This window comes from Vigna unguiculata, chromosome 3 (assembly GCF_037176805.1).
Source record: "Vigna unguiculata cultivar grain cowpea cultivar isolate G323 ecotype 2 chromosome 3, ASM3717680v1, whole genome shotgun sequence".
Lineage (NCBI taxonomy): Eukaryota > Viridiplantae > Streptophyta > Magnoliopsida > Fabales > Fabaceae > Vigna > Vigna unguiculata.
This window is the reverse complement of record NC_140794.1, coordinates 35316975-35329225: the sequence shown is the minus strand read 5'-3', so window position 1 is coordinate 35329225 and position 12251 is coordinate 35316975. Positions and strand designations below refer to the sequence as shown.

The window sequence follows — 12251 nt, the reverse complement described above, 5'->3', positions numbered from 1 at the left end:
ATCTTCTTTGATAAAACCATTTAGGAAAGCACTTTTGACATCCATTTGATATAATTTAAATTTCATAATAGAGGCATAAGCAAGAAGTAAGCGTATAGCTTCTAACCTTGCAAAAGGGGTATATGTTTCATCATAGTTTATACCTTCTTCTTGTCGATATCCCTTTGCCACAAGCCTAGCTTTATTCTTAGTAATATTTCCATCCTCATCCATCTTATTTCTGAAAACCCATCTTGTCCCAATCACTTGAAATGATTCATTTCTTGGAATCAACTCCCATACTTTATTTCTTTCAAATTGATTGAGCTCCTCTTGCATTGTAATGCACCATTGATCATCTTGAAGAGCTTCTTGAACATTTTTTGGTTCAATCTATGAAACAAAAGCAACATTCATACAAAAATTATTCATATTTCTAGTGATTACCCCTTTTGAAATATCACCAATGATGTTGTCTAGAGATAGTCCTCTTGGTGACTTCCAGCATATTTCAAGATCTTCAGATTGAGAAGGTGGATTCTCATTTAAATACATCTCATCAAGGGCCTCCTGAATATATTCTTCATCACCTGTAATTTGCTTATTTGACTCAAGAGGGTTCACCTCAAGGTCTACAACTTCATCAAAGACAACATGCATGGATTCTTCAACATTCAAAGTTCTTCGATTAAAGACCCTATATGCTTTACTAGTAAGAGAATATCCTAGAAATATTGCCTCATCAGCTTTAGAATCAAATTTTCCTAAATTTTCTTTTCCATTATTTAAAACAAAACATGTGCATCCAAAAATTTTAAGATGGGCAACATTTGGCTTTCTACCTTTAAATAATTCATAAGGAGTAATTTTTAAAATAGGCATAATAAGCATTCTATTTAAAACATAACATGCAGTACTCACAACATCAGCCCAGAAATATTTAGGAACATTATATTCATTTAGCATTGTTCTAGCTAGTTCCTCTAAGGATCTATTTTTCCTCTCTACAACTCCATTCTGTTGAGGTGTCCTAGGTGCAAAGAAATTATGCAAAATTCCATTTTCATCACAAAATTTTTCAAATGACTCATTTTGAAATTTCCCACCATGATCACTTCTTATAATCTTAATTTTCAAATCTTTTTCATTTTGAACTAATTTTGCAAATTTTTTAAATGCTTTAAAGGCTTCACTTTTTAAAGTAAGAAAGAAGGTCCAAGTAAACCTAGAGTAGTCATCCACAATAACAAGAGCATAATAATTTCCTCCATAACTCTTAATCCTAGAGGGACCAAATAAATCCATATGCAAAAGCTCTAAAGGCTTTGAAGTAGATAAAATATTCCTTGATTCTCCTTCTTATTACTCTTCAATTGATTTCTTCCTTTGGACTTCATGAACTTTGTGAACTTCTTTATCATGAGACTGAGATTCTCATCATCATCATCATCAGAATCTTCTTCCTCTTTTTGCTTCTTGCCTTTGACAACCTCAGTTTTGAATGCAATATTCTTCTTTCTTCCTTGATCTTCTTCATCATTCAATCTTCCCAGTTCAAGCTCGTGCTTTCTCAGTTTTCCAAACAGAGCTGCCATTGTCATTGTTGCAAAATTCTGTGACTCCGTGATAGCCGTCACCTTTGTCTGCCAAGTCCTATTCAAAGATTTAAGAATTTTTATGTTAAGTTCATAAGTATCAAAGGTTTTACCTAGCCCATTGAGATGGTTGACAATGTGTGTGAACCGCTTCTGCACATCGTAGATGGTTTCTCCCTGCTGCATTCAAAACATCTCATATTCTTGTATCAAAGAGTTCTTTCTAGCCCGTTTGACATCGTCAGTTCCTTCATGAATCACTCGAAGGATTTCCCACATCTCGCGTGCACTTGTGCAGACAGAAATTCTGTAGAACTCATCAAGAGTTAGAGCAAATGATATAATGTTTAGGGCTTAACGTCATATTGAGCTCGCCTGTTTTCATCAGTAGTCCATTGAGCAAAAGGCCTTGGTTCTTGCACTTCATTAACAATGGTCAAAAACCAAGAGGGGGGGTGAATTGGATTTTTAAAAATCTTGACAGGTTTTAAAAGTTTTCTCAAAATTTAATTAATTAAATTAAAATAATAGTTACTTTAAATGCAAGTGCAGATAAATAAGGAGTTTAAGGGAAGAAGATGCACACTGATATTTATACTGGTTCGGATCAAAAGACCCTACGTCCAGTTGTTAATCTCTTAAACAAAGAGATTAACTCAATCACTATAATAATCCGATTACAATAGATTATATAAGAGTAAAGATTAGAAAACACCTCTCTTGAACAACCACAAAAGATGAACAAAACTCTCACTGAATCTCATAGAGGATGACCAGCTTTCCTAGCAACAACACAACACTCAATCTTCTAAGAACTCACTTAGAAAAAGTTATCACTCATTCACACTATGTTTTTCAAAGCTTTCTTTAAGAATCTCAAGGAGCAACAATTCGCAGTCACAACCAAAGAACTCTGAATCTTAAAAAAGGTATTTTAGAAGTTGAACTGCAGTTCCTTAAATAGGGTTTTCGAAAATTAGCTTAAAAACTGAATTGTTATGTTCCAACTACCAAGGATAATCGATTATGATAATCGATTATTCTAATAGGTTTCCTGAAAAACAAATTTTGAACAGGATAATCGATTATTTTAGGAGATAATCGATTATTCTAGTAGGTTTTCGAAAATTAGGTTAAAAACTGAATCGTTATGTTCCAACTGCCAAGGATAATCGATTATCACTAAGGATAATCGATTATTCCAGTAGGTTTTCTGAAAAACAAATTTTGAACAGGATAATCGATTATTTCAGGAGATAATCGATTATTCCAGTAGGTTTTCAAAAAATACAAGTTCTGCACAGATAATCGATTATCAATAGTGATAATCGATTATCACTGTAGTTTTTCTAAAATAAGAAACCTTCTAAAGAGACGAATGCAATGCTGCTGATTCTAAGTTTAATTAAACTATTCTACAATACACTTATTTTATTTTACAGGATAACATTTGCATAACTAAACACTTTGTCTTCATTAGTGCTTGATCATCATTCAAAATCACTAGACTTCTTTCTTTTTGCCAACATTTTATCTCCTCTATCTTAAGAAGAGTAATTCTCCTAAGTTCATGAGTGATTCAAGAATCCTTGAGATTTATCAAAGGTCCTTTATCCCTTTGTGTGTTTAAACTCTTAGGCTTATCTTCCATTCATGGAAGTGTGATGTCCATCAATTTCCGTTCCATCTTCTTATATGTTTCCGTTTTCTTGTTTTAAATAATTTCTCAAATTTCTTGCTTATTAGCATTCCAACCTTGATAGATCAATAAAACGAATCCAACCCTTTGGATTCACATCATTTGGTATTCAGAGTCTGACTATCCAGATTTTGAATAGGAATGGAAGTTTATTATACTAGGTATTTAATCGAAGGATACCCATATTTTGATGAAGGATTGACCCCAACAAAGGATGGAGGCACATGCTTAAAAAGACTAAGCATGTTTAGAAAGGAAGTTCACTAATCCTTCACCCCTTTCATTTGTGTTTGTTATTTTTGATTCCCAAAGTTGACTTAGTTGAATCAACTTTAGTTGACTTGTTGACCTTTGACTAGGTTTGACTTGTTGACTATAGTTGACTTCACTTAAGCCAACATGCTAATCTATGTTTATTTGCTTTGTAGGTTAATTAGGAGTAAGAAATCAATGCTAGGTGGCGCATGGTGATTGAGGAGCATAAATGATGTGGAAGAGAGAGTAAAGCAAAGGCATAAAGCATAAAGTAAAAGGCATGAAGCAAGTGTACCTATGGACCTTTGGTCTCCTTTGTTTTTAGCACTCTTTGGCCACTTTTTGGAGACCTATGAGACACATTCTTTGTCTCCTTTTGTGCTAGAACGAAATTAGCCTTGCACACACCATAGTTGGCTCTTTTGTCTCTCATTTTTGTAACCTTATTTGACTAGTTTCTAGAAGCTAGGGTTAGGTTTTTGTAGAGACATCCTTAGGTATCTTTTATTTTCTTAGAGGCCCTTAAACTCTTTTATATAAGGGGTGCTCCTAGACATGTAAAAGGGTTGAACATTTTGAAGTAAAAACACTCTTGTGTCTCAACCATTTGTGGGAGTTTCCTCCCTTGGGAGTGAATACTTTTAAGCCTTATCTTGCATAGCAAGTGGCGACACACATCCACTCATCTTCAAGGTTGCCATGGCTCTTGTAGTGGCGTGCTTCTCACATTTTTACCATTTCTTTCCTTTCCATTTTATGTTTTCTTCTTCCTTTAATTGTTCTTGGTTTTCTATGGTTTATGTGCTTTCCATTTCCTTTTTGTTTTGAATCAATCCATCATCTTCTTCTCTTGAGCTTTGTGAAAGGAACCTTCACATCTAGATAGCTTGCTATCTTAATGTCCAGTGGGGATTTCACTTAGCTTTCTTAATCAACTCACACCATATTCAATAATCTAAAAAGAAACAAGCTAATCCTTCATCAGAAGGCCACCCATATTTAGTCGCATTCGATTACGGAAGCAACAACAATGTTGTGAGCCAAAGATTCGTAGAGTGATGAGTGCGTATTTTTGCCCTCATTTAATGTTTAATTCTGGGTATTTAATTGAATTTGTGTGCTCAAAGAGTGATTTAATTGATAATTATGATAATTAGGTTGTTTGAGCTTGTGTGATAAAAATGTCTTAAAAAGTGATTTTTAGCTGCTTAAATTATTTTTGGATATTTTAATGTTTGTTGATGCAGCTGAAGTTAAGTTTTAAGCTCATTTAAAAGTTACAAAACACTTTTGAATAAGGCTAAAATCAACAAGTTCTGGAAAAATCACTTTTGCACCCCAGTTTTTAGTTATACACTCCCCTATTTCTAAGTGGGTCTCACCAAAAACCTATTTTGTACCTTCTAACATGTTTATTTACACCCCTCCTACCACTTAAACCCAACTCACTCAGGACATGCCATGTGGCGATCTCTAACTTTCAAATTTGTCCAACCACATGTTGACATGTGTCATGACCCAACAACTTAAAATTTGGCCAAACAACTTATGCCACGTCATCATCTTCAACCCTAGCTTCTTTTCTTGGAAACCCTAGCCGCCACCATTCCGGCAGCCACCACAGCCACTGCTCCGTCACCACCTTCACCGTCCACCTTGCCGGAAAACGTAACAGCAGCGCCGACAACCATGGCAGTTGCGACCTGCTCGTAGCCACCATCATCCTCGTCTATCTTCTCGCGCCATCCGCACCGCAACAGTAGCGCAAGAGCCACCGCGCCACCATCTTTCTCCACACGAATTTGCAACACACCTTCATCATTTCATTCACGCACAAGCAGTTCAAACCGTCGCAGCACCACTAGCGTACCTCTGTCCCGCTATCGCCATTGCAGACCATGCTGGAGAAGAGAAGATCTAAAAACCTCACTAGAACGACATATCTGTAGCAAAAGAAGAAGAAACGTGAGTCCCTCATACTGGTTGCAGAACGCCATTGAAGCCATCATTGATGGAAAACTTGCGACACTTGGAGCAGCACCACGTCGGAACATCACCATCCCGCAGCCACCATGAATGCACACGAGACAATAGCTTGGAGCAACTTCATTGTGCGGTAGAAACCGTAAGGAAGGAGAGAGAAATCTGATTTGGAAGAGCTGACACGTTGCAGTCTCTCAATGGACACTAAAATGGTCAATGTTGGTCAAATCTAGTCAAATATTCAAATCTGGTCAAAGACTGGTCAAATGAGAGGGGTTTAACTGCAAATATTGATATTTTTGGATGTCTCTGCAAATTTGACTACATGATTAAAAATTGCTTATTGAGAAAATTAATGCAAATATTATTTGTTAATAATTTATTAGATATCTTTAAATAATTAATATATTTAATTATATCATAAATTATTAACCAAGTATTCAGCGACCATAAAAGTTTGAAATACTTGTTTGATCAGAAGGAGTTGAATATGAGGCAGAGGCACTGGATGGAGTACTTGAAAGACTACGACTTTGAGCTTTTGTACCATCCTTATAAAGCCAATGTCGTTGCCGATGCTTTGAGCAGGAAGAGAGTTCATGTGTCAACTTTGATGATTAAAGAGCTAGAGTTGCTAGAACAGTTGCGGGACATGAATCTGGGACTGGATATGGGGGAAGGTCAGATACGGTGCAGTATGCTCAGGATCACCAATGAGTTTCTAGATGAGGTTCGGGTGGAACAGGGTAATGGTCAGGAACTACAACAAATCATTAGTGAGTTGGGCCCTAAGAAGAGGAAGGATTTCCGAATGGGCAGGGACGGTACCCTACGGTTCAGGAAGAGAGTGTGTGTTCCCAGTAGTAGAGTCTTGAGGAAGATGTTCCTAGATGAGGGGCATAAGAGTCATCTTAGCATACACCCAGGTATGACTAAGATGTATAAAGATTTGAAAGCTACTTTCTAGTAGACGGGCATGAAGACAAATGTGGCTGATTACATCGCTTCCTGCTTGGTATGTCAAAAAGCGAAGATTGAGCATCAGAGGTCGGGTGGTATGTTGGAGCCTCTGGATATTCCTCAGTGGAAATGGGACAGCATTTCCATGGACTTCGTTACACACTTGTCGAGGTCGGTGAGAGGGCATGACTCCATCTAGGTGATTGTAGACCGGTTGACGAAGTGTGCGCACTTCTTACGCATAAATCAGAAGATGTCCCTGGACAAGCTGGCAGAGTTAAATGTCAGAGAGGTGGTCCGACTACATGGTGTGCCTACCAGTATTGTATCTGATAGAGACCCAAGGTTCACATCGAGGTTTTGGTAGTCTTTGTAAAATGCCTTGGGTACTCAACTGAGAATGAGTTCGGCATATCACCCCCAAACTGATGGGCAGTCTGAGAGGACTATCCAATCGTTGGAGGATTTGTTGAGGACTTGTGTGTTAGATCATCTGGGCACTTAGAGTGATATCCTGCCATTGGTGGAGTTCACGTATAACAATAGTTAACATTCTAGCATTGGAATGGCACCGTGTGAGGCATTATACGGTAGAAGATGTCGAACACCCTTGTGCTGGCACCAGGACAGAGAGTCGATAGTGCTTGGGCCAGAGTTCTTGCAACAGACCACCGAGAAGTTGAAAATGATACAGGATCGCATGCGTGCAACTCAAAGTCGGTAGAAATCCTATGCAGACAAAAGGAGGAAGCCGCTTGAGTTTGAGGCTCGTGATCACGTATTTCTCCGAGTGACCCCTACAGCAGGCATTGGGAGAGCTCTTAAATTGAGGAAGTTGACTCCTCGATTCATCGGTCCGTATCAAATCACGAGGAGAATTGGACCTGCAGCATATGAGATCGCCTTGCCACCACACTTGGCAAACTTACATAAAGTTTTCTGTGTGTCGCAGCTGAGAAAATACATAGCAGATCCTACACATGTCCTGGAGGATGATGATGTGCAGGTGCGGGAGGACTTGACAGTTGGAATCGGACCAGTGAGAATCTTGGATTCTCAAGTAAAGCCGCTCAGAGGGAAGGAGATCAGAACGGTGAAGGTGCTATGGGATGAGGCAACTCAGGAAATGACATTGGAGATGGAAGATGTCATGAGGCGGTCTTATTCTCATATTTTCACTAGTAAGTTCTCTTTTTCGAGGACGAAAAATTTTAAAGGTGGGGGTACTGTAAGACCCTTGGAATTTAATTAATTAAATAAATAAATAATTAATAAATGTGGGTAGGAAAATCATTTATGACATTAAATTATGAAGAGTATGATGTGGAAAAGTACTAGCTCATATGGTTGAGAGTACTTTGATTGTGTGAGAGGACTTGGGTTCGAGTCCTATGTATGCCAATTTTGTGTTATTATTCGTTATTATTTTAAATATAGGATAATCCTGCTGTAAAATAATGTTATTTGGATAATGATTGTTAGCATGAAACATGAATTGGCATGATGGTTTGATATTGATTTGGCAATTGCATGGTTATGGGTTCAAGTGTTGGAGGACTCACATTAAACTTTATTTTTGATATTTTTGGCTTTGGCTTGAATATGAAAAGTTGAAGGAAATACTAGTGGAATGGCAGAATAGGGGTGGCTGTAAAACAACCCATAATGGGATAATGAATGGCAATTAACCACTATTAAGTGGCAATTTTCGTTTTGGGATTAATAACCTAGCTTTAGGCACCCTTTAAAAAGCAAAATTAGGTTAATAGCTAAGGTTTGGCAAAGCTGAAATTATACCCAGAAAGAGAGCACGAAAATTGGAGGTTTTGTGACGTTTGAGTGAGACTTTTGGGGCTGAATTGAGAGAAGGCGAAGGAGGCAATTGGTGTAGGGAGAAATCTCAATCGTCAAAGCTTTAATCAAAGGAAAAAACTAGGTTAAGGGAGCTGTAATCGTTAATTTATTTTGTCTTACGATAATATACCATGAAATGTATGAACTGGATGCATATTTGTGAATTCTTCCATTTTTCCGTGTTTTCTGGAAAATTTCCAGGAACCGCCTGGCGGGCTGTTCATCGCCGCCAGGCGGTGCAAGCATTTTTGCCTTATTCTGGGTTACTGAGGGGAAACTGCCTCGCGACACATTCTCGGCCGCCAGGCGACGCATGTGTTTTACACTATTCTGGGTTTCTCTGTATGAAACGCCTGGCGGGATTGGTCGGGACCGCCAGGCGACGCGGGTCTGTGACTCGATTTGGGGTTTTCTGTGTATTTTGACGTGAGTTATTTGGAGGGAAAGCAAGGGGAGGGCCTTGGGAGATGATTCGGTGTGGTAATGTTGGACTTCGAGCGTAATTGATAGGAAAAAAATTCGATGGAATAGTGATAAGGATTTTTATGGTTGAGCACTTGGGGTTTGATGTCGGGAGTATTGCTGGTGATTGAAATGCTTTGATAATATGCTGATGAGTGTGTGTGAAATTTGAGTGGTGGATATTGGAAACTGTTGGAGATTGATAGAGTACACTTGCGGGAATGAATAATGGGTGAGGGGTTGTGTGTAAGCGAGGGTAACTGGTATAACAGTAGAAGAGTATAATCATATGAGATGGGCATCTCGACTACTAGGGTAATGTAGGGCACAATCTGGCAGAAAGCAGTTTGGGTGTTGAAAGGATGAGTTTCACATGGAGTGTAATGAGTAATAAGTATACTGATTGGTGTTCTGATGAAGGATTATCTTGTTCCTTTTTAAGATTATTGACTATGGTGTGAGTTGATTAAGAAAGCTAAGTGAAATCCCCACTGGACATTAAGATAGCAAGCTATCTAGATGTGAAGGTTCCTTTCTCAAAGCTCAAGAGAAGAAGATGATGGATTAATTCAAAATGAAAAGGAAATGGAAAGCACATAAACCATATAAAACCAAGAACAATTAAAGGAAGAAGAAAACATAAAATGGAAAGGAAAGAAATGGTAAAAATGTGAGAAGCACGCCACTACAAGGCTAGGCTAGAAGCCATGACAACCTTGAAGATGAATGGATGTGTGTTGCCACTTGCTATGCAAGATAAGGCTTAAAAGTATTCACTCCCTAGGGAGGAAACTCTCACAAATGGTTGAGACACAAGAGTGGTTTTACTTCAAAATCTTCAACCCTTTTACATGTCTAGGAGCACCCCTTATATAGAAGAGTTTAGGGGCCTCTAAGCAAATAAAAGATACCTAAGGATGTCTCTACAAAAACCTAACTCTAGCTTCTAGAAAGTAGGTCAAATAAGGTTACAAAAAATGAGAGACAAAAGAGCTAACTATGGTGTGTGCAAGGCTAATTTCGTTCTAGCACAAAAGGAGACAAAGAATGTGTCTCAAATGTCTCCAAAAAGTGGCCAAAGTGTGCTAAAAACAAAGGAGACCAAAGGTACATAGGTATACTTTCTTCATGCCTTTTACTTTATGCTTTGTGCCTTTACTTTACTCTTTCCTCCACATCATTTATGCTCCCCAATCACCATGCGCTACCTAGCATTGCTTTCTTACTCCTAATTAACCTACAAAGCAAATAAACATACATTAGCATGTTGGCTTAAGTCAAGTCAACTATAGTCAACAAGTCAAACCTAGTCATAGGTCAACAAGTCAACTAAAGTTGATTCAACTAAGTCAACTTAGGGAATCAAAAATAACAAACACAAATGAAAAGGATGAAGGATTAGTGAACTTCCTTTCTAAACATGCTTAGTCTTCTTAAGCATGTGCCTCCATCCTTGGTTGGGGTCAATCCTTCATCATCCTTCCCTCCTTGGAGAGAATTTGACCACAAATTCTTGAAGCCTTTGTAGATATGGAGCTTGACTTGATTTGGGGGAGGATTTGTGCCTCCCTTTTTTTAGTTCTTGTTCCATCCTTTCTAAGGGTATTACCCCTAGCTTTGGTTAGGCCATCTTTATTTTCTAGACTACTCTTCCTTTCTTGTTTGTTCTGTGGGCCTTCCTTTTTGGCTTGGGAAGAGAAGGAAAGGTAATGCACATCTTGCTTTGGAAGATTTTTTTTGTAGGCAAGTAATACCTTGGTAAAAGCTTGCCCCTTTTGTTTTTCTTCTTTATCTTTTCTTATTATATTTCTATCCTTATTAACTTCTTGAGGTGATAGAGGTAGTAAAGTTGTCTTTTTCCCATTTATGAAGAAAATGTATTGGTTGGTATGGCCATCATGTAAAGTTTGTTTATCAAATTGCCATGGCCTACCTAGTAAGATATGTGTGACTTCCATGGGAACAACATCACATAGCACCTCATCTTTGTAGCTTCCTATAGAGAAGTTAATTAGGACTTGTTTATTGACATCTATTTCTCCCTTTTTACCTATCCAAGCAAGCTTGTAGGGCTTAGCATGAGGAATGGTCTCTAAGCTAAGCTTTTCCACCAACCTTGTGCTAGCTACATTGGTACTACTTCCTCCATCAATAATTAGAGAGCAAACCCATTTGTTAATTTTGCATCTAGATTGAAAAATGTTTTCTCTTTGAGTTGGCTCAATCTCACTTTGATCTTGACCTATCATGCGCCTTAATAACATAGGGTCTTTCTAAAAAATTTTAGTTTTACTAGAGGAAGAAGATTCTTTTGAAAGACAATGGGGAGATGAGTGTTCACTTTCAACATCATTACTCTTCTTTAAGATCATGGTCCTTTTGGTTGGGCAATTTAAAGCAATGTGATTATAACCCAAACATTTAAAACATTTAATGGAACTTGATCTTTGAGAAGTGGAATGGTGAATGTGATCACTTGGTGACTTACTTTTACTTAGTGGTTCTTGATGAAAGTTAGAAGGGAACTTATCATGTTTCTTTTTATCCTTTCCCTTCCATGAGTGACTAAAGTAGTGGTTGGGTGAGTAACTCTTCTTTGCCCTTCTTTTTCTTTTCAATTGAATTTCAATCCCAAGGGCAAGTGTGAAACCATTTTCAAGAGTGGAGTACTCATACAACTCTATTTGGTCTTTTATGTCTCTCCTAAGACCACTCACAAATCTTTTTATTTTCTCTTTGTTAGTTTCTTTTATTGCAACCCTACGCATTTGAGACTCTAATTCTTTAAAGTATTCACTCACACTCATAGGACCTCGGTGAAGCCTTTGGAGCTTCATAATAAGTTCCTTCCTATAGGAGGGAGGAAAAAATCTAGCGCGAATAAGAGTTTTAATGTCCATCCAAGAAGCCACGGGTGGCCCTTGGTCATAATTCTTACAAACTTTATGCCACCAAGTATTGGCATACTCCAAAAATCCTAAAACTACTAGATCAACTTATGCTTGATCCTTTACATGATTTTCAATGAAAATTTGATCAACTTTAGCTTCCCAATCAAGGAAGATTTTGGGATCACTTCCACCATAAAACTTAGGAATCTTTGGAGTTTGCTTCTCTTGTGATGGGTTGCGCCTAGAGTGCCCTCTTTTCCTAGGATCTCTTTCTTTCTCCCTAGCTTCAAGCCTTTGAATGTGCTCTTGGATTCTTAGGTCACTTTACTCTTTGTCTTAGATCAACTTATGCTTTGGGAGTGTGATCAAAAACACTTGGATGCTTGAGAAGACCACACTTGGTCTCGGGTTTGGAATTGTTTGTTAGCTAACCTCTTCCTTGTCTCGGTTTTTGGTGAGTTTTTAGTGTAGGAACATGAATATGGATCCAATCTTGGAGGTAGAAGAAGAGGAGGAGTCGACCTCACCCTATTCCCCTCCCATGGTGACTCTTATGGCCTAAGAAAGTGAACA

At 38.1% G+C, this 12251-nt stretch overlaps 1 protein-coding gene across 1 annotated transcript; it reads left to right on the top strand.

Moving 5' to 3' along the window:
• Positions 1–6724: 6724 nt before the first annotated feature.
• On the top strand, positions 6725–7723 carry LOC146887779 (uncharacterized). The gene is made up of 2 exons (XM_085670392.1): positions 6725–6779; positions 7209–7723. Exons 1-2 carry the CDS (start codon positions 6725–6727, stop codon positions 7721–7723), a joined length of 570 nt encoding a protein of 189 aa, XP_085526518.1.
• Positions 7724–12251: the final 4528 nt, after the last annotated feature.